The 22335-nt window shown below is 40.2% G+C and overlaps 1 protein-coding gene across 6 annotated transcripts; it reads left to right on the top strand.

Moving 5' to 3' along the window:
• The first annotated feature begins 36 nt into the window (after positions 1-36).
• Positions 37-18663, top strand: wdcp (WD repeat and coiled coil containing). 6 transcript variants are annotated; one of them, XM_055635364.1, is made up of 5 exons: positions 43-130; positions 1083-1151; positions 7929-9837; positions 13813-13933; positions 18097-18661. In XM_055635364.1, the coding sequence occupies exons 3-5, from the start codon at positions 7939-7941 to the stop codon at positions 18270-18272; spliced, it is 2196 nt and encodes a 731-aa protein (XP_055491339.1). In that variant the 5' UTR covers positions 43-130; positions 1083-1151; positions 7929-7938; the 3' UTR covers positions 18273-18661. The 6 variants fall into 6 exon arrangements, with proteins under 6 accessions (XP_055491340.1, XP_055491339.1, XP_055491343.1 ...); XM_055635365.1 differs by lacking the exon at positions 1083-1151 and having other exon boundaries at positions 37-130; positions 18097-18662; XM_055635368.1 differs by lacking the exons at positions 43-130; positions 1083-1151 and adding an exon at positions 168-298 and having other exon boundaries at positions 18097-18663.
• The last annotated feature ends 3672 nt before the right edge of the window (positions 18664-22335 follow it).

Raw genomic sequence — 22335 nt, forward strand, 5'->3', positions numbered from 1 at the left:
AACTCCGGCCCTTCCTCCCTCCCTCCGCGCATGGCCGGAAGTGTAGCGGTGGCCGTCGGAGCGGCGCTTCCGGCCAGGCGCCGCCGCCGCCGCCGTCGAGGGAGACGGACGGAGAGGGAGGGAGAGAGGGGTGAGTTGGCGTTGGCGCTGGCGCTACTCCCGGGGCCTCCACTTGTGGGACGGATCTCACCTAAACCCCGGCCATTACCCGACCCGGGAGCCGCGCCTCTGTGAGTCAGTGTGAGAGGTGGAGTTACATAGACGTCGCAACCAGGCGGAGCCATGGAGACATCAAGAGGTTGGCTGCTGTTGCTGGAGCTCTGCAACAAAACACATGCATGGTGCTGGAGCAACTTCAACGGGACAGGCAGCATCTGTGCAGGGAATGCACCCTTCTTCCCCACCAGAAACGTGACTTACTCACAGATGCTGCCCGACCCGCTAAGTTTCTAAAATAAAGTTTCGCAAGCACTTTTTTTTGCTAGTGGAGCAAGTAATCGAAATAAAATAACAGGTGATTACAGACTCCCAAAACGCCTGTGGTGAAATAAATAAAGTTAGCACTTAATATTAATAATCTAAAGACTATTCACTTCCATCACTGGAACAGTCCCCAATTTCTACGTTAGACAGCGTTCACCCACTGCTGAAAGTCTGCAATGCTGCCTCTTTCATAGGTGATGGGTTCGTGCCAGCTTTCTGAGAAAATGTAAGGTTGCTCATTCTGGAAAGCGGGACAAGTTTTTAAACAGAAAAAAAGACCCGCAAATAGCTACTATATAAAGGAATCGAGAGGGGTGGGGTGCTCGTGTATACTAAATACTGAATGCTGGGTAGACAAAAATGCTGGAGAAACTTAGCGGGTGAAGCAGCATCTATGGAGCGAAGGAAATAGGTAGGTCTCGACCCGATACGTTGCCTATTTCCTTCGCTCCATAGATGCTGCCTCACCCGCTAAGTTTTCCAGCATTTTTGTCTACCTTTGATTTTCCAGCATCTGCAGTTCCTTCTTAAACAAACTACTGAATGCTAGTACACGTGCCTCAGATAAGGATTAATGGGATGTTCACCTTTACTTCTAGGTGGTTGGAGTGTAAACAAAAAAAAAAAGACCCCCTACTGCAGCTAAAGCCGCCACCAGGGAGACAACAGTAAGCATTATTGATTATTTCCTTTGAAGGAAAGGTCACTAAGATGATCCTGGGTATGGGGTCGATTGTCCTTTAAGGAAAAGTTAAATGGACAGGGCACATTACAGATGGGAGAAAGGAGCGGCGATCTTACTGAAACCTAAGCTTGTTAAGAGGTTAGCTGAGAGGATATTTCCTCTTATGGGAGTGGCCAGAACCAGAGGGCATAGTCTTAGAATATGGAGATACCCATATAGAATTGAGATGGGGAATAATATCTGTAGAACTCCTTGTAACAGAATTGTGATGTGCAAGGTCCTTGTTCAATTAGAAGCTAAGATAGATTTCTAACTAAAGATTCTGGGAAAAGGGCAAGAAAGTGGACGAAGGATATCGTCTTATTGAATGACCCAAACCTGTCACCACATCTTAGGGTCTAATGGGTGCAGTATTGAAAAAGTGCTACATTGTCTGAACTGCTGGCTTAACTCTGTATTAAACAAAAGGTCTGTCAGCTCGCTGGGTCATGTAAGTGATTTCACATTCTTATCTGAATGTATCCCCTACTCAACATTTAAACAAAACAAACATATAGCAGAGTGGTAAAATTATTGAACTAGCATTCAGGTACCTGGACTGGACATCGACAATGGATCTTGAGACCCCTGTAACAACTGGGGAATTTAATTTGCAGTAATTAAATAAGTACAGAATTAAAAAGGTAGAGTCCATAGTGGTGACTGCCGTAAAAACCAGTTAGGGTCACCAATACCATTTGGCGACGGACATATGACATATATGTGACTCCAGGCTCTTAACTGTCCTTTCAAATGGTCGAGCATTATAATTAATGCACTGGACAGTTAGGGATGATCAATAAATGTTGGCATTTATCAGTCACATCCACAACCTCTGAATAAATACATTTAAATTACGTGGTCACTAATCTCATTTCTGTGAATAATCTTAAATACCGATTCGTAGATTGTTTTCTCATACCACAACAATGATTATACTTGAAAAGTAGTTCCTTAGCTTTGGGACTTTGTGAAATAATTAAAATTCCTTAGGTTTTCAATTTGTGTTATCAAACAAAATTTGAGTCTGAACGACATAAGCAAATTTAGGTCAGATAACCAAAAGCTGCTAAAAATGAAGATTTTAAGAGGAGAGAGGGGTGGAGAAATTTAGGGGAGGAATTCTAGCTTTGGGTTTTGTCATTGCCTTGGTGGGGAGTTGAAATCTGGAATATGTACAGCACTAGAACTGGAGGAACCCAGAGATTTCTCTAGGATTTCTGAAGGAAGGTACAGAAATGGGAAGTGAAAAAAGACTTGTCAGACTTGCTGAACCAGGAGCTAATATGAATGGGACCTAGTCTGAATAAGGATTGCAGTTTAGGATTATTTTGAATTCACAAAAGGCGAGAATGGATTAGAGGTAACAACAACATGGAGGAGAGTTTCAGCAGTAGTTGCACTGATGAAAATGTGGAATTGGGGACTCTTATAGAGTTGGAAGCAACTGGTGTTGTTGATGGGAAGGATGCTGAGTAGTAGTATCAGAGTTTGTGACAGAAACCAAAGATAATGGCTTTATTATTTTTCAAGATTTATTTTGGAGGAAATTCTTGATCCAGCAACGCTGGATATTGGGCTGGTTGTGTTAGTAGAGACAGCTGATGCTCCATGATGTAAAATGAATTTGATATGAATGAAAGGTTGTATACACCAAAATTCCCCATAGTTTGAAGAAAAAATTATTTTCCATGAGAATAGCTCTAAAGTGCAGTGAATCTTTTAAATTATTAAAATCATTAATCCAATTGTGATGCTAGATCTGATAACCTGTGCATTGAAACTCCTCACTTAGAATTGTTCTAAAAAGATGATTTGTTGGTAGTTCCAGAACAATGGTGATGAACAACTTGTCATTAAGGAAGATGGACTTGTTATTCAGACCGTACATATAGGTAACAGTTAAGAGGTTTACAGATAGACTATAAGTGTTGGCTTGCTATTACACAAATTTATAATCAGAATTAGCGCTGAAAGTTCTTTCAGCCGAACCTAATGAGATCCAAAATTAGATTTGAATCCAGGTCTCTGGCGTTGTGAATTAGCAGCACTTCCAGCTGCACCACTGTTTAGGGAATTAGATTAGGAATTTGTTTTAAATCGTTGATATAATGGTTAAGTAAGATACAACTTTTACAGCAACTGTTTTCTCTCCTTATGTCTCATTTCCCATTTTGGGAAAGATGCTGAATAGTTTTGCTTATCCTGTCAGTGGATTTGGAGGATTTTGTGGATTCAGCTACAATGTGCTATATCTATATCCCTGCTATAGATAGTTCATCAACTTCCCCACTAACTTCCATCCGGCACTCAAATACACCTGGACCATTTCTGACACTTTCCTACCATTTCTTGACCTCACTATCCCCATCGCAGGTGATAAACTTTTGACCGACATCCACTATAAACCCACTGACTCCCATGGCTATCTAGACTACGCTTCTTCCCACCCTGCTTCCTGTAAGGACTCCATCCCCTACTCCCAATTCCTCCGTCTGCGCCGCATCTGCTCCCAGGATGAGGTGTTCCACTACAGGGCATCGGAAATGTCCTAATTCTTCAAGGAACGGGGGCTCCCCTCCTCTACCATAGATGAGGCTCTCACCAGGGTTTCTATACCCCGCAACACTGCTCTCTCTTCCCATCCCCCCACTCGGAACAAGGGCAGAGTCCCCCTAGTCCTTACCTTCCACCCCACTAGCCGTCACACAACAGATAGTCCTCCGTCGTTTTTGCCTCTAACGTGACCCCACCACTCGCCACATCTTCCCATCTCCCCCCGTCTGCTTTCCGCAAAGACCGATCCCTCCGTAACTCCCTTGTCAATTCTTCCCTTCCCACCCGTACCACCCCCTCCCCAGACACTTTCCCTTGCAACGGCAACAGATGCTACAAGTGTCGCTTTACCACCCCCCTCGACTCCATTCAAGGACCCAAGCAGTCGTTCCAGGTGCTACAGAGGTTTACCTGCACCTCCTCCAACCTCATCTATTGCATCCACTGCTCTAGATGTCAGCTGATCTACATCGGTGAGACCAAGCGTAGACTTGGCGATCGTTTCGCCGAACACCTCTGTTCGGTCCGCATTAACCAACCTGATCTCCCTGTGGCTCAGCATTTCAACTCCCCCTCTCATTCCGAATCCGACCTTTATGTCCTGTGCCTCCTCCATCGCCAGAGTGAGCACCACCGGAAATTGGAGGAGCAGCACCTCATATTCCGCTTGGGCAGTCTGCATCCCAGTGGCCTGAACATTGACTCCTCCAATTTCCGGTGGCCATTGCCGTCTCCTCCCCTTCTCAGCTCTCCCTCAGCCCTCTGGCTCTTCCTCTTCCTTTCTTCCCGTCCCCTGCATTAGTCTGAAGAAGCGTCTCGGCCTGAAACGTTGCCTATTTCCTTCGCTCCATAGATGCTGCCACACCCGCTGAGTTTCTCCAGTAATTTTGTCTACCTTCGATTCTCCAGCATCTGCAGTGCCTTCTTGAACATAGATAGTCCATGTTACAGAAAAGTGAAGGAGAGCAGTGATTACTCTGCCAGGTCGATCATGAGCTTTTATCAAACACTCTTTTTTGTAGACAGCCAAAGTTTGTGCTTGTTTCAAGGTTTCATGGTCAGTTTATTGTCACATGTACCAATTAAGTAGCAATGTTACAAAATTTTGAGATTAAAAAAATCAAGTCTGCAATTTATCCCATCAGATAAAGCATAACAATAAGTTTAATTTGACACCTAATTCACTTTCATATCTCAAGTAATAAAAAAGTTATGGCCATTTTCATACCCGGAAATTAGCATCTTGTTCCCTATTGATTTTCTATGGACATAACAAAAAAGCTGTGATCGAGGACAGTCAAAAGCCCATAACCTTCTTAAAAATTAAGAGAACTGAATGAAATTTTCAGTTATCATAGATTGAACCATTCTGAAACAAATATAAAATAATCTTACTTGGAGGACCTGAAATTAAAGCATATAATTTGTTAGTTACCCAATTGTAGCTAATTTCAAACTTCAATTACTAGATCTAAACATCTATCCATTTCTTAATAAATGATTAACATTTTTAAATAGCCTAAGTGTCCAAATAATATTCACAAATAATTCACAATAAAACATGATTTTTAAATCTCATTTACATCAATTTATAGGCCAAATGGAAGGAATTTAGTGTTCAATTGCTGTAAATTAAAGTCAATTAAAATCGACTTTCTAGTGGGTTCCTGTGAACGCGCTGGTTTAGAACGTTCACATTGCGCTGGATTTGTGCCCTCAAATGCCCAGAAAAATACTGCGGGATATAAAGAGCCCAAAATGAGCTACTCGCTATAGAAAACTTTATATTACAGGGTTCTTAAGAAGCCCCTTTTAATGTAAAAATAAGGTACATACCTTTAATTGTTTGCTTTATAAAACCCTGGGGCTGCGAGAGGTCGCGGGTTTAGAGAGTGATTTTTAAACTACTATAACTATTAAACAAGGCCATAAAAACTAAACTTTTGCGACGGGGTCTTTCAGCGATTCTCAGTTAATGATTTACTAGGCTGAACATTTTCGATTGCTATAGCCTAGTAAAAATCGCGTTTTAAACCCGCCCCCTCTAAACAGCGCCAAAATCACACACAAGGGGTGGGGCAGATTCTCAATCACGATTCAGGTAGGTTTTGTAACATACCTAAATTAAGGTACAGTGAAATTTGAGTTACTATACAGCCATACTAAGTGAAAAGTAACAAGACACACAACCACATAAAAGTTAACATAAACGTCCATCACAGTGGATTCCACATTCCTCACTGTGATGGATGGCAATAAAATTCAAGCTTCTTCCTCTTTGTCAGGGCAGTCAAACCATCCGCAGTCGGGGCCATCGAAGCCCCTGTAGCCGACTATTGAAACCGCCGTCAGGGTGATCGAAACTCCCGGGTCGGTGCGGTTGAAACTCTCCACAGCATGGAACTCCTGAGTCGGCCTCTTCTTACCAGAGACCACGGGCTTCACGATGTTAAAGTCCACAGGCCCCACGGTTGCAGCTTTGATCCCCGGCAAAGGGATCGTAAGCTCCGCGATGTTAAAGTCCTGCAGACTACTGCAGCTTGGAGCACCCGTCGGTCTCCAGGAAAGGCCGCCATCTCCACGATGTTAGGCCGCAGTGCAGACGGAGATACAATATGGAAAAAAATCTAATCTCCATTGAGGTAAGAAACTGAAAAAAGTTTCCCCCAATCCCACCCCTCACCCCCCACATAAAACAAACCAAAGCACACTTTTTAACACATACTAAAAATAACAAAAAGAAGAAAGACCAGACTGTTGGCGAAGCAGCCACTGCTGGTGGCATCACCCAGCTTGTGCACTGAAGACACTGGTAAAATTCTTCTTTGATATCTGCCTTTGTTAAGAAGTGGTTTCAGAGACATGGGAGGTAGTTCAGGGTCCTGGTTTGACCTTCAGTGTAGAAGGGTAATGTTTTATAGTCGGGGCAGATTTGTAGAGGACCAATCTTTTGTGAATGTTAAGTATAAGGACCCTTTTTTCAATGTTTCAGTGAATGAATAGACCATGTTTCAAGCTCAGTCTCGGAACTATTGAACACACCTGCATCGTCTGCCCTGTATCTCAATGACGGTCATTGAGGTGACCTTGGTTCTGGAATGGAGGTTGCAGAAGTTGAACAGTTATGCATAGAAAGTTTATTGGAAGCTACTCTTTTAAAATATTTTTGACATGCAGAAGGAATGGAGGGATTTATTCAGCGATCAACATGTATCAGACATTAACAGTTGTAGCTGTTGATGGTAAAGGCATAAAAAGAACACTTGAGGTTAATGGACGCAATATAATCGTATAGAACGTACACATGACTTAACTGTAAACCATGTCATCTCTGGATGTTGGTAGTAATTCATAGGTTTCCAGCTTGTCATCATTGTGTACTCTTGGCACTGCTCAGTTGTTAACTATGTTGTTTACCAAATTGCTCGCTTTTAGATTTACAACTATCATGTGTGAGTCATTAGTTTTAATATAATTTGATTAATGTGGGATTCCATTGTTTTAGCAAATTGGTGACCTGCTCTACATCTGCACTTGACTTCCATTACTATGGCTGTAAGCAGTGTATCACCACTGTCAGTCATTTATAAATGTGGGAATGAAAATACAGTATGGTAATTTTATAACCAAGACTTTCATTGCTAAATGTTGTGTCCAAAGGACAGGTCAACATTTGCCAAAGGTGGCTTTTTTGTTTGATATTATTTTCCTGCTATTTAAAAAAAAAACAGAAAAATGTAGACCTGCTAAAATTTAGTGCAACAGAAAATCAAAGCTATTCTCTATTATTTTGCATTTAATTGATTTCCATGCTAAATCCTTGGTGAGAGTGTAAAACATTCATTATTTTTAAGTTTGAAACAGCAGTAATGTCTGGACTTCGATTGAAAGTAATCAGCTCAAGCCTCATTATAGATTAAACGTTGTGGCTTTCCTTTTTAGGTCAGCTTTATTGAAGAAGCCTTGGGTAAGCAACAGACTGCTGTAGGAGAAGGTTATACTTTTCACCTCAGTAAGACAAACATTCATCCACCAGTGTTGCAGACGTTAACAGATGCGTTTGCTTTGATTTAATCAGATATTTTGCCTTGCTAAAACCTTGTGGGTAGGATCTGTTGAAGAATAGACTGTTCCAGATTTTAATTTTCTTTTTTGTCACTTCCAGGATTCTAAAGATGGCCAGCATGGAACTTGGAAAAGCAAAATTGCCGCGAACTGCAATTAATGTATTGCATCAAGCTCTTCATCCTATTCATGGGATTGCCTGGACTGATGGAAAGCAAGTTGCTCTCACTGCTGTTTATCTAGTCAATGGTGAGGTAAAGTTTGGAGATAGCAGTGTCATTGGAAGTTTTGAACATGTGAATGGACTTCACTGGGGTCCTGTTTATTATACAGGGACTCTGGCATTGCTTGCAGTTCAGCATAAAAAGCATATAACTGTGTGGCAGTTACAAAACAGCACATTAGAAGAAAACAAACTTTTGGTTTCCCAAACTTGTGAACTGGGAGAGATTTTTCCAATTCTGCCACAAGGCTGTGTGTGGCATCCAAAACATGATGCCTTGGTGGTGCTAACAAAAAAAGATGCCTCAGTATTGTTTGCCGTGCAGATTGATAATCGTAGAGTTAAAGCAGACATTACAGGTACTGGCTTGATTCATTGTGCTTGCTGGACTGCAGATGGAAATCGTTTGGTGATTGCCATAGGCAGCGCCCTTCATTCTTATATTTGGAATAATGCTCAAAAGACTCTTCGTGCATGCAGTTTTTGTCCTATATTTGATGTTGGGGGATATATCTGTGCAGTCGAGGCATGCATGGAATTACAAGTGGTTGTGACAACTGAACTGCCCCTTGATAAAATTTGTGGTCTCAATGCTGGCCTTGCCTTTCACGTTACACCCACATCAGAAACTGGTTCTGCAATCTCACGACCCACGATGTTAGCTGTGGATGAAACACATTCCATGGATTCAAGAAGAAAATCAATAGATTCCTCAAAGTCGTTAATAGAGGAACCAACATTTTCATCATCTGGTCCTGTGGACTTGACCCACATTCTGGCAAATCATCGAAAATCTGATCCCAGTCCCCTACTCCACCTGCGACGAAGAGATTGCATTACTGGAAGTGGTCATGATTCTTCACATCTGATTTTAGTCACTTTTGAGAGAAAAGTGACAACAACCAGAAAAGTAAGCATACCTGGGATTCTGGTCCCTGATATAGTATGTTTTGACCCCCATCGATGTACAATTGCTGTATCATCCAATACGTGTAACATAATATTACTCTATACAGTCACTCCCTCAAGTATGCCTAATATTCAGCAAATTCATTTGCAAAACAATGAACGGCCAAAAGGTATGTGTTTTCTGACTGAAACATTGTTACTGCTTTTAGTTGGGAGACAGAAATCAAATGACCTTGCTTTTCTTCCATCTTCTAACTCGGATCGCTACTTAATCAGGTTTATGAGTAGAAAGCTCCTGTTAGATGATTCTTGTGTGTTACCAGACTCTCTGCAGATTGGGCAGCCGGGTATTAGTATCTCTGGAATGAAGAAATATTTTGAAAATCTGTCCAAGGAAGAGGCAGCTATAAGTAAAGAACTATTATTGCCAGGGAATACCACAATTCAATTTCCAAGTAATAAAAAAGGATTAATAGAAGAAATAATGAACAGCAGTAGTGAACATAGCTCAGCAACAAGCACCCCTAAACCAACAGATGAATCAGCACACAGTGAATCTACAATGGTTTTGAAAAACTATGATGCAGAACCTATGAATATCATAATGCCTGGACTTGGACCACTAAATAGAGATTTGAGGAGCCCTGTCTTAGTTAAGGAAGATCACAATGCACAAGCAAGTGCTAGAACTGTACTGAATGGCAGTGATAAAGTGGATGATGAAATTAAACAACTGTCTAAAAAAATGGAAAAAATGCTTGATAGCTTCAAAGAAATGAAACAGTGCCTTTCTCAAATATCAGATAGTACAAGAAATGGAAAGAAGTCATCAATGGCCTATCCATCAGATCCTTCATTTCTTTATATCATCTGTCAGGTACTTTATTTTCCTCTTATTTTAATTATGCTGCCAAAATGTTTAGGTTTTGCTCTTAATTACAGAAGTCAAAGTGAGTTTTTTTTCATTGTTTATCTTCATATGATATTCTAAAACAGCAAACACAAAATAATGCGATCTGCAAAATTAAATTTTGCTCAACCAAAAACTGATGGTTTCATGTACGAGGTACAGTCAAAAGCTTTTTTGCTGTGTGCTATGTCAGCAAAAAGTCTATACATGATTACAATCAAGCCGTCTACTGTATAGAGATGCAGGTTAAAGGGTATAATGATAGTGTAGGATAAAATCCAGTAAAGTCCGATTAATGAAAGTTTGAAGGTCTCCAATGAGGTAGTTGGAGGTCAGGACTGCACTCTAGTTGACGAGAAGATGATTCAGTTGCTTAATAACAACTGGAAAGAAACTGTCCCTGAATTTGGAGGTATGTGTTTTTAAACTTCTGTACCTCTTGCCTGATAGGAAAGGGGAGTAGAGGGAGTGACCAGGGTAAGACTGGTCCTTGATTATGCTGGTGGCCCTGTTGATGTAGCATGAAGTGTAGACGGAGTCAATGGAAGGGAGGTTGGTTTGCTTTCTTGGCCATTATGATGGAGACAGAGAGATGAAGCAAAGGGAGAAAGGTATCAGATAGTCCAAGTGAATTTAAGGAGATGATGGAAGCTAGTGGTAAAGTTAATGACATCAATGAGTTCTGCACAGATGCAGGAGGCAGCCTCAATTCAGTCGTTGATGTAGGAGAGAACGAGATAGGGGATTGTGTCAGTGTGCGTTTAGAACAAGGACTGTTCGACGTAAGCAACAAAAAGAGCAGGTGCCCATGGCTACATCTTTAACTTGAACGACATAACCAACAAAAAGACAGGTATAGCTGGGGCCCAGATATAATCGTCAAAAAGGTAGACATAGCTGGTGCCTGCTAGATCTCCCAGTTGTTAACCATTATAACTCCCATTCCCATACTGACCTTTCTGCCCTGGGCCTCCTCCGCTGCCAGTGAGGTCATACCAAACTGGAGGATCGACACCTCATATTCTGCTTGGATAGCTTACAATCTAATGGTATGAACATTAATTTATTTAAGTTTAGATAAATAACCACTAACAATCCTTTCCTTGGCCTTACATCGATATCCCTTCATCGATCCTAACATTTCTCTCTTTCCCTTTATCCCCTTCTCCCCCCCCTCTCCCCTCGAAGCCCTTCCCCCAGCCTTTTTCCCTGCAGGCCTTCTTGAATAGGGGTACAATATTCTATCTGGGTAAAGGATTTGAAAATTATTATTATACATTTATTTCCAAGAAGCTTTTGTTGACAGTCCTAGAAGTTCATGTAAACATCTCATCTGCAGGAAGTCAAACACGCTGTATACTTCCAAACTTTGTAATCAAAAATATCATAAACAAACTTAGAGAAGATATCAAATCTAAATCAAAACATTAATACATTATTGTATTTTCTCCCCTCTGTGCCCTGCAGTTCTGCTCTTGCTCTCCGTCTCTGGCAGAGGGAACAAAGATAGAGTTCCCTTGGTCCCTGCCCTTCACCCTATCACCCTCTACATCCAACACGCCATTTTCCAACCTTTCCGCCACTAACATGATCCCATCTCCAATTACATCTTCCCGTCTCCACCCCTTTCGGCCTTAGGCAGAGACCACTCCCTCCACAATTCCTTCACTCATCCCTTCCCATCTGAACCACCCTTTTCCCTTGCAAATGCAGGAGAAATTACACCTGTCCCCACACCTCCTCCCTCGCCTTCACCCAGGGATCCAGCAGCCCTTCCAGATGAGACAGATGTTCTAAAGCACCTCTTATAATCTGCACTTGATGCTCCCAATATGGCCTCCTTTACATCAGCAAGACCAAACATAGACTAGGTGACCTTTTTTCCCATGTGTGCTCAGTCCCCCAAGGCCTGCTGGATCGCCTGGTTGCTAAGCATTTTAATTCCCCTTCGCATTCCGTTGCTGATCTTTCAGTCCTGGGTTTCATCCATTGCCAGAGTGACGCCACACACAAACTGGAGGAGCAGTACTTCAGATTGCACTTGAGTAGCTTACAATCCAACAGCATGAACATTGAATTATCTAATTTTAATTGACACCCCACTAACCCCTCTCTGTGTGCAAACTCACTAAATCACTGCACACCCATTTCTCCCACTATCCCAGTCCACTCTCCCCTACTTCTGTCCCTTCCATCTATAATCCTCCCTCTGGTTTTACATGTCACTCCTCTCCTTCTCTGACATCCTTTTATCTACTTTCAATCTCCAGCCTTTGTCACTTACTCCACCTATCTGCCAATCCAAACCTAGGAAGTCAATTTATAAAATGTTGACCCAAAAACATCTATTATTGAGTCAATAGGAAAATCAAACATCTATATATTGTGAACAAAATTGTCCCGTGAATGTATTGTAGCACAATACGATGTTGAAGACAACTCTGCATGACACATCAACATTATCAACGTGGAGTCATAAACATGGCACATTTTGAAAGATTGTCCTGGTCTTCAAATTGATCGTTGGTCTTCAACGCTCGTTGTTTGAGTATGAGAGAAAGTGTTCACCAGACAATTTGTCCAATGATGAAAAATGATTAAAAAAAAGAACATTCACTATTTCTAGTATTTTAGCTCCATCAAGAAATCATGGCAACCCAGGGCAAAGCTTTGGCAGTCTACTTTTATTTCAAGTGTTTCTGATGCAGAAAAACTTAAAATTCATTTACAAAATAGTTTCTTTATTCAGCTGAAATGGCGTCGAATGAATGTATAAATAGAATGCCTTCACAGTACCTAACTTTCAAATCATATACCTTTACTTTTAGACAGTCTTCGTCTGTCTGAACATATCTAATTTATTTCACTTGCCGTATTTATATACGTGTAAATTGTATGTTTGTGCTATAATTGGAAGTACACTTCCATTTTGGGACCTAGCATTATGAACACAGTGGCTAACTACAACACATACTGGGTGGAGAGTAACGATCCCTCCACAGCTTAACTGCAGACTAGCATGAATATTTCCTCGACTGCCTGACAATTGCACATACTTGGTCAGGCCTAGATCAGTGAAATTACAACTTAGCTAAGATGGTGAAGATTTGAATCATTGATCTACATCCAAATCATCGTATTGAAAATAATTTTGCCTCGATTCTCTGTAGCTGGTGGAGAAAGAAAATGTTTTAAGTGAAATTTAATCTCAGGTCCCTGAGCTCAGAACAATATTCTCTACCCTCTACTATTATGTTCCTTGTGTAAACCACACAGATTTTACTGATCATTCTAAAATATACGTAAATTGGTTGGTAATATAATGTAAATTACTGTTTATGAATTTCATTTAAATTATATGATTGTAATAGAGGGAGTACAGAGAAGGGAGTACAAAGAAGGTTCACCAGACTGTTTCCTGGGATGGCAGGATTTTCATATGAAGAAAGACTGGATAGACTCTGCTTGTACTCGCTAGAATTTAGAAGATTGAGGGGGGATCTTATAGAAACGTACAAAATTCTTAAGGGGTTGGACAGGCTAGATGCAGGAAGATTGTTCCCGATGTTGGAGAAGTCCAGAACAAGGGGTCACAGTTTAAGGATAAGGGGGAAGTCTTTTAGGACCGAGATGAGAAAAACATTTTTCACACAGAGATTGGTGAATCTGTGGAATTCTCTGCCACAGAAGGTAGTTGAGGCCAGTTCATTGGCTATATTTAAGAGGGAGTAAGATGTGGCCCTTGTTGTTAAAGGGATCAGGGGGTATGGAGAGAAGGCAGGTACAGGATACTGAGTTGGATGATCAGCCATGATCATATTGAATGGCGGTGCAGGCTCGAAGGGCCGAATGGCCTATTCCTGCACCTATTTTCTATGTTTCTATGTTTCTAAAGAATTATGTCTTCAATAAATAATATTGCTTTGAAATTCTATTTTGAAGAAAAAGCTGCAGGAGAATACAGTTGTGGATGAAAAACGAGCTTTTCTCCTTTGTGAAGACAAGCTTCGCCTAAGTACAGTCCAAGAAGTTTTTAACCTTTTTGTTGTTGAAATGTATTACGGTGAGTGGTTTCAGAAACTGAAATGTACTATTATCAATAGTAACTAAAATATTCCTGATGTTAGAAACATTGCTGGGAAGCAGAGTGTTGATCTTGACTTGGGCTTTTACCAGAGAGATAATCTCGCTGAAAATTTTGATTAAATCTATCAACTGCATCCATTATCTAGGTTTATGTGGGTAGTGATTTTTCTTTGTGGAAATCCAAGATTCCTTTCCTATATTAATGGCATGACTAGTTACTTAATTTCTGGTTTTGAGAAACTATCAACCAAACCCCACCCCCCTCACCTATATTTACCTATCACTTGCCAGGCTTTGCCCTGACATCATCTCTCTCCCAGCTTTCTTCCCTCCCCCACCACAATCAGTCTGAAGAAGGGTCCCGACCCGAAATTACGACCATCTGTTCTCCAGAGATGCTGCTAGGACCACTGTTAATTCAGCACTTTTTGTCTTGTTTTGTGTAAACCAGCATCTGTAGTTCTGTACTTCTACCCTACTTTTAATGGAGGCTAGAAGAAAACTGTCAGCATTGTGGCAATGTGGGATTCTTTCCAGTTAGTGTGGGTCAACGATTCTCAGCAGTGCCAGTAAAGTCAGAAGTGCAGTTAGACAATAACACATTTCTATCATATACATGTACATAAGAATCTGATAAATCTTTGGATGTTCACAAGCACTACTCAGTGATTTTCTCAGGCACTACTCGGCATGCCTACAAATATGTTGAAGAATTTATGGACATTTTCTCAGGAAATAAAGATCTTTCTCCAGTTGTAATAGATTGGAGAAATGACTGACTTCCATTCTGACTTGGAATTATAGTATCAGTGTATGTTGTCAATTGTGACAATTGTGCTGTTTTCTCTCTCTGTACATTTGTGATTTGGACATTTCTTTGGCATGGCAACATCACTTAGGGTTAGAGAGGAAGAGAATGAAACCATGACAGAAACGGTCAATTTCTGAGCAACTTTGCTCATAAACTTAACGTTATGCCACAGAAAATTAAGCCATTTTCAAAGATGCTAGAAATGTCTGCATCCAGTATCTATATTTTGCCAATTTTAAATTTGTGGCTTTTAAGTTGAAAAAAACCCCCACTAATCAATAACTTATTATCAAAACTCAACCTGGCTGCTTTGTTCAATTTGTGCCTCTGTATTGTATCATTATATGTTTGTAAAGTTCGTTTGGAGAACTACAGATAACTTAGCTCCGTTCAAAGCTTTTCTCAATTTTATATTTCAAATATATATCTCAATTATATTGATTTTATTTAAAATCTGGTTCGCCGGTGAGTCATGTTATGGACTGGGTTACCATTGTAATTTGTGCTGTTATGTAGTAAACATTAGTTCTGTTCGTAATGGTACAGAGTACCATAGTTTATAATGTGAAAGTTTTAATATTGGCAACAGGGATGGATTTCACACCGCTACCACTCTCTGAGTAAACAAGTTCCCCCCCATGTTACCCCTAAACTTCTGTCCCTTAATTCTGAAGTCATGTCCTCGTGTTTGAATCTTGCCTATTCTCAAAGGGAAAAGCTGATCCACATCAACTCTGTCTATCCCTCTCATCATTTTAAAGACCTCTATCAAGTCCCCCCTTAACCTTCTGCGCTCCAGAGAATAAAGACCTAACTTATTCAACCTTTCTCTGTAACTTTCAATAAACCTTGACAATAAATTTACAAAATATGGTTAATACAGAAATCTCTCCTTTGAATGTTTAATGTAACACCATAATGTTCATACAATACATGGCTGCCCAAACAGAGGCAAAGAATTCTTGTCTTATCACTGGAGATTACTGTACTAAGGCTTATCACTAAAACCCGATTATGTCTTATAGCATGACGCTGGCATTCAGTGTTATAAACTAAGCAAGCAGGACAGATGGTTGATCTTATTTAGTTGCTAATAATACTTTTTTACCATATGGATAATCAGTACACTGATATAATTATCAGATGTTCAAAAACCTCAATATAAAAATAATACACTGGTAATTTTTATGCCTGTCAATAATGATTTGAACAAATCCAATGAATATCATGCAGATTGTCCATCTGAGTGATATAATCTTGATTTTAATGATTGCTAGTTTTCACAATAATGTTTTATAGTCACTACCTCAGCTTGAGCTACTCATAAGTTAATTTAGGATCTGAGCCAACCTCTCTCTTTCTCTGTTTTGATAAAGGGTAATTGACCTTAAATGTTAACTGATTCTTCTTCCAACTGGGTAGAGTCTGCTCTGGGACAGGTGATCCACTCAGATCAAACCAATGCTGTACCCGGCAGGAAAATCTTTGATGGCCGCATAGTGCAATGGGAAACAGATAGCTTCTCCATCAAGTCTGGAATCGGGCAGAATTGCCCACAGAGAAGAGTGTGTACCCTGCAAAACACCCTTTATTGTAGCTATCAGGAAGGGACAAGAGCATAAGAGGGGTGACATTGCCAGGGTATGGGGGGCACTCAGACCAAAGCTTCACTGTACATTGATGACATCACTGTCTTCTGCTCAGATCCATTGTGGGTAAGCGTCTTCAACCAACTTAGGTTGGCATCGGGAGCCAGAGTAAACCACAGTGGAGTGAGGTATTGCTCGTCGGAATTGGCTTGACCGATCCTCTGTCCCCTTCACTATCAGATCTGACTATCGGAAGGTCTAGGGAATCTGGTTTGATGTTCATTCTAACCTTGAAGCCAAAATAGAAATGTTTTTGCTGAGGATATTTTGAAATTCCTAACAATTTACAGCTTTGATAAATACTACTTATACTTGGTGAAACCACTTCAGTAATAAGATTGAATCGTTGATAATTATATATTTATTATGGCAAGGATTAGTTATCAGAAAGTTGACGTAAAAAACTATTGAAATTAAGTTCCCCTTCTCTTTCCCCACATTCACTCCAAACCAGACATTCTGTGACCCAGGAGATTTTATTTTATATCCATAAGTAAAACAAATGTTTTAAATTGTCAGAACTGGCCTTATTTGCGGATATTTGTAATAATTGGTCAAAATGTAATTATGTATGTTTCATCAGGATATAAATATCAGTGTTGAGTAAGCTTTAAATTTGACCCAGTGACTAGAGAAGTGACTGTCTAAATGAGCTGTTGTAAATACAGTCTAGGAAGGTCCAAGATTCATCCCCACTTTTTGCTGATACAGCTGCTCTCAACTGGGCCATCAGAAGCGGCTATAATTAGGCACAGTTCACGTTCCACACACTGCTCTCCCTAGCCTGTACACAGACATCAATGACAGGGACCGCCCTCCTCTCGCACCTCCTCTCGCACCTCCTCTCGCACCTCCTCTTTTGAAACATGTTTTTGATTTGTCCCAACATATCAAATATTTGGTGTTCTTATCACCCCTCTGTACGTTGAGATGCCTATGCTAATGGTGACATGAAAGTTAACGTTCATAATGCATGGCTTAAATAACACAGTAAACATTAGGATAGTGAGAGGTTTCAAAATGCTCAAATTTAAACCATGTCTCCCTTCAGCTCTGCTGATTTATGCACAGATGCTTTTTAAACTAATGTTCATACCATAAATGTTACCCTCTGCATAGTTGGAAAGGGAATAGACAAATTAATGGTTTTGTATTTGAGGAGCGATAATTAGTTATCATAATTATTCATTTTAATAACCTTAGCTGAATTATTCTCATATAGATATTACAGATTATCTGTTTAATTTTCATCCAAGTACTCACAAGATGCTTCAGTTGAATGTTGTGATGGGCTAAGTGTCCAAGTTTCAAGGTGTGATGAAGTATTTCCATTTTTTTTAAATTTATCTAATGATTGCAATATTTCCATTGCTCTCAGCAGAGGATCCCATGTAAGTGTGCTAGTGTAGGTCATGTAAGTCATGCTAGTGTGCAAGAATGTATCAGGCTTGGTACAATGTTACCGCACAGAGATGATTCTGAGATGAGAGCAATTGCTGGAATTAATTGTAAAAATTGAATAGAACAATTTTCATTAATTAGGATCATAAAGGATATAGGTATCGGACATTTATTTTTATATTGTAAAATTACTAATTGTTTGTAATGTTTATTCTGTAACTTTGTTTCAGCTGTGATTTGAATATCAGTAAGTAGTAACCTATATATATTTACTTGTAGGTTCTAATTGGATAGTTTTGACTGCTGATAGTGATGGATTTGCTCCATTAACATTCAAACACAAACAGGAAATTATGATTCGTGATGGTAAACAAACAATAGGACTTCTAGATTTTCCACCACCTCCATCTCCAACCGACACGATTACTCTGGACAACTGCAGAAGTGCAACGTAATTGTGTTTGCATAAATGTTTGGAAATGCAAACAAACTTCTTCTTAATGATGTTATTTGTAAATGAGCAGATAAATAATAAATTATTTGAGTTTGTTTTAATCATATGTGCATACAGAGTATCACTGAATTTTCTTTCCGTTGGAGACTTCTTTAGGAGCACTGTTCAAGAGTAAATCATTCAGCATCTCGAGCTTGTTCCACAATATGATAAAATCTTAGTTATTTGCTTTCTTAATCTCATCTGTCTACCATTTTCCATGTATACGCTTGGCCAACATAGATTTATGTTTCTGAAGAAGGGTTTCGGCCCGAAACGTTGCCTATTTCCTTTGCTCCATTGATGCTGCTGCACCCGCTGAGTTTGCTCCAGCTTTTTAGTGTACCTTAGATTTATTAATTCTGATTTAAATGTAATTAATTGAGTAAGCATATTCCTATACGGAGAGAGCGCTATACTTTTGTCAACCTTTATATAAACAAATGTTTCCTAACTCTTCTTACTGAATTAGCACTGATTTTTTCATCAACTACAGGTTAGTTTCTCTATCCCGCCAAATACTTTCAAAATATGACAAACTTAACTCCAAGCATCCCATTATTTATTATTTCAGGCTGACTAGTGTTTTTTTTTGTTTAGTTAGAGATACAGCGCTTACACAGACCCTTCAGCCCACCGGGTTCACACCAACCAGCAATCTCCGCACACTAACACCATCCTACACACGCTAGGGACAATTTACAAATTTACCAAGCCAATTAGCCTACAAACCTGTACGCCTTTGGAGTGTGGGAGAAAATCCATGCAGGTCAAGGGGAGAACGTACAAACTCTATACAGATGACATCCATAGTCAGGATTGAATCCGGATCTCTCTTTCTCAGCCGGTAAATCTGCCATTGCGCCACGGTGCTGACTAGTATATTTTAATAAACAATTTAGTAGTGGTATTAAAACATATTCTGCTGTACTTTTTTTTCACTGTCCAATCACTTGATCCAAAAAGTAGATGACCCCAAGTTTACGTGAAATCCATCTATTGTAGTTTTGCCTTCTCATTTAATCCAATGTTGCCGACATACACGAGCTGGTGTTCAGCAGTCTTTATGGCATTGGCAAACATGGACCTGTATATATTTTAAAAAATCACAATGTAGTGAATAAGTGAAGATGCACTCACTACCTTCCAATGTGAACCTAGCACATTATCTTCACTCTATCTGCTACTCCCTCTTGTCACCAAGTAATAATTTGGTCTCCTTCACATATTTAATGTTAGCCTTGTGCATAGAGCCTTATTGAATGCCTTCTGGATGTCAATGCAAAATTACTTCCTTTGACATTGTTGGGTCCAGATCCTGGATATCAACCAAGGCATACTAGATTACAAGGTTATTGAGTTAATTGAATTGAAGTACCTCCTTTTAAAGAAAGCGACTGATTGTTGCCCGTTAAGTTAATTGCCCAGTCATTCAATGAACCAAAATATTTCTTCCTTGAATCCCATTGGGAAATTGATAAATGCCTAACCGTTTCTCTATGTTGGGGAGTTTGAGTTTGGAAGGCTGAAACTTGAAGGCCTTTCTATAATTATGGAATTCAGACTTAAATAAATTAATGTAAAACCAGAGCTTAAGGTTCTTGTCTAAGATTGAACAAGGGGGTAGAATTCATCCTTTTGTATGCTCCTGGCATGAATCCTGCAAGAGTGCACCAGAAGGGCCAACATTAATCAAGTCCAAAAAATGCTGGGTCCCATATAATCATATAACAATTACAGCACGGAAACAGGCCATCTCGGCCCTTCTGGACTTGAGAATTTTTACAGGCATTCTAAAGGGGAAAGCTGTCTTCCCGTTAATGGTTCAGTGGTGCAAGAGAAGACAGGATAAGATATTGGGATTACCTGTGTCTGGATTAGTCATAGATTGAGGCATGAAGAACAGCGAGAATGTCCATTGAAAGGAGCTTGCTTGCTTGATAGGGGTAAATTCCATTTGCGATCTGGGATACGGATTGTTTATATCTTTCTATTTACTTCTTATTAAAAAAGGAACTGATTGGGTACTGCTGCCCTGTCTGAGCTTTTAAAAAATCTCTACCTTGTTACATTAATTAAATTCCTTACATGAGTTCTTCAGATTTTGAAACTGAAATATCTTTGTGGAAGGTAGACAAAAATGCTGGAGAAACTCAGCAGATGAGGCAGCATCTATGGAGAGAAGGAATAGGCAAAGTTTCGGGTCGAGACCCTTCTTCAGATTGATGTCGGGGGTGGGGGGGGGGCGGGAAAAGTAAATGAAGAGGCAGACACATTAGGTTTGTGGGAGAGCTGGGGAAGGAGGTAGACAGCAAGGACTATCTGAAATTGGAGGTCAATGGTCATACCGCTGGGGTGTAAACTACCCAAACGAAATATGAGGTGCAGTTCATCCAATTTGTGCTGGGCCTCACTCTGGCAATGGAGGAGGCCCAGGACAGAAAAGTCAGATTCGGAATGGGAGGGGGAGTTGAGGTGCTGAGCCACCGGGAGATCAGGTTGGTTAGTGCGAACTGAGCGGAGGTGTTGGGCAAAGCGATCGCCAATCATGCGCTTGGTCTCGTCGATGTAGAGCAGTTGACACCTGGAACAGTGGATGCAGCTGATGACGTTGGAGGAGGTGCAGGTGAACCTCAACCTCACCTGGAAAGATGGCTTGGGTCATTGGATGGAGTCGTGGGGGGAGGTAAAGCGGCAAGTATAGCATTTCCTGCGGTTGCAAGGGAAAGTACCCGAGGAGGGGGTGGTTTGGGTGGGGAGGGAAGAATTGACCAGGGAGTTACGGAGGGAACGATCTCTGCGGAAAGCAAAAAGATGAGGAAATGGGAAGATGTGGCCAGTGGTGGGATCCCATTGGAGGTGGCAAAAATGTCGGAGGATTATATTGTGTATGCGACGGCTGATAGGGTGGAAGGTGAGGACAAGGGGGACTCTGTTATTGTTACGAGTAAGGGGATGGGGAGTGAGAGAGGAGCTGTGGGATATAAAGGAGACCCTGGTGAGCGCCTCATCTATCATAGAAGAGTGGAACCTTCGTTCCCTAAACAATGAGGACATCTCCGATGCCCTGGTCTGGAACACCTCATCCTGGGTGCAGATGCGGCATAGACGGAGGAATTGGAAGTAGGTGATGGAGTCCTTAAAGGAAGCAGGGTGGGAAGTTCAGTTGTTGATAAAGTGGTTTTCTCAATTACTGCAGTGTTTTTAAAATTAGTTGGCCATTTCATCACCCTGTATAACACTAGATAACCATGCTTTGAAATTGAAAATCTAAAGTCACTACTTGCCAGCAGTAGGAATGCTTACATCCTGCATTTTAAACCAAGAAATTACACGTGTTTATGATCATTTGTATAGATTGTCGTTTTAAAAGGCAAGATAAATTATTACTGAAGTATTTGGAGCTACATTGGAAGATTGTACTTAAGTTTTTGAAATAACAATCAACGGTTATTTAAGTCCAGGTCAGAATCCGCATTAGTGAAATTATTTCTGATCTTTGCTTCATATTTTTTTTAAATGAAGTAACTACATTTTGCACTTCATAGATCATATTTCTATCATTAACATGTAACTAAACTTTCATTGTGAAATTATCTGGAAGAAAATTTGTTTTGGAGTGTAAATTTAAAAAACCCCATCTAAAATGATTGGCATGAATTATTTTATATACCAACTAAACTTGTACTTTGAGTCAAGTTATGACTAGTTTTTACATAATGAATTAAAGTAAATTTAGAATCCCTTGTCAGTCAAAATTGCTTTAACTGAAGAAATAGCCCTCCTATCAAAATGGTATATGGTTACCACGTTTCAGATCTTTCTATAATCTTGAAATTGATCAACATTTTTCTTATTTCATTGACTTTAATAAAATATGTTAATTCCATGCGGTCTTCAACTTCAGGAGCAATGTCTATTGAAGGCTTCATTATTGACAACATTCAAGTTTAATAGCGGTGAAAAAGCACTAAATATTACCAACTCGGTGCATATCTGTATTTTGGAAACAATAATAGTCTGAA

Source organism: Leucoraja erinacea, chromosome 5, assembly GCF_028641065.1.
Source record: "Leucoraja erinacea ecotype New England chromosome 5, Leri_hhj_1, whole genome shotgun sequence".
In the NCBI taxonomy this organism is placed as follows: domain Eukaryota; kingdom Metazoa; phylum Chordata; class Chondrichthyes; order Rajiformes; family Rajidae; genus Leucoraja; species Leucoraja erinaceus.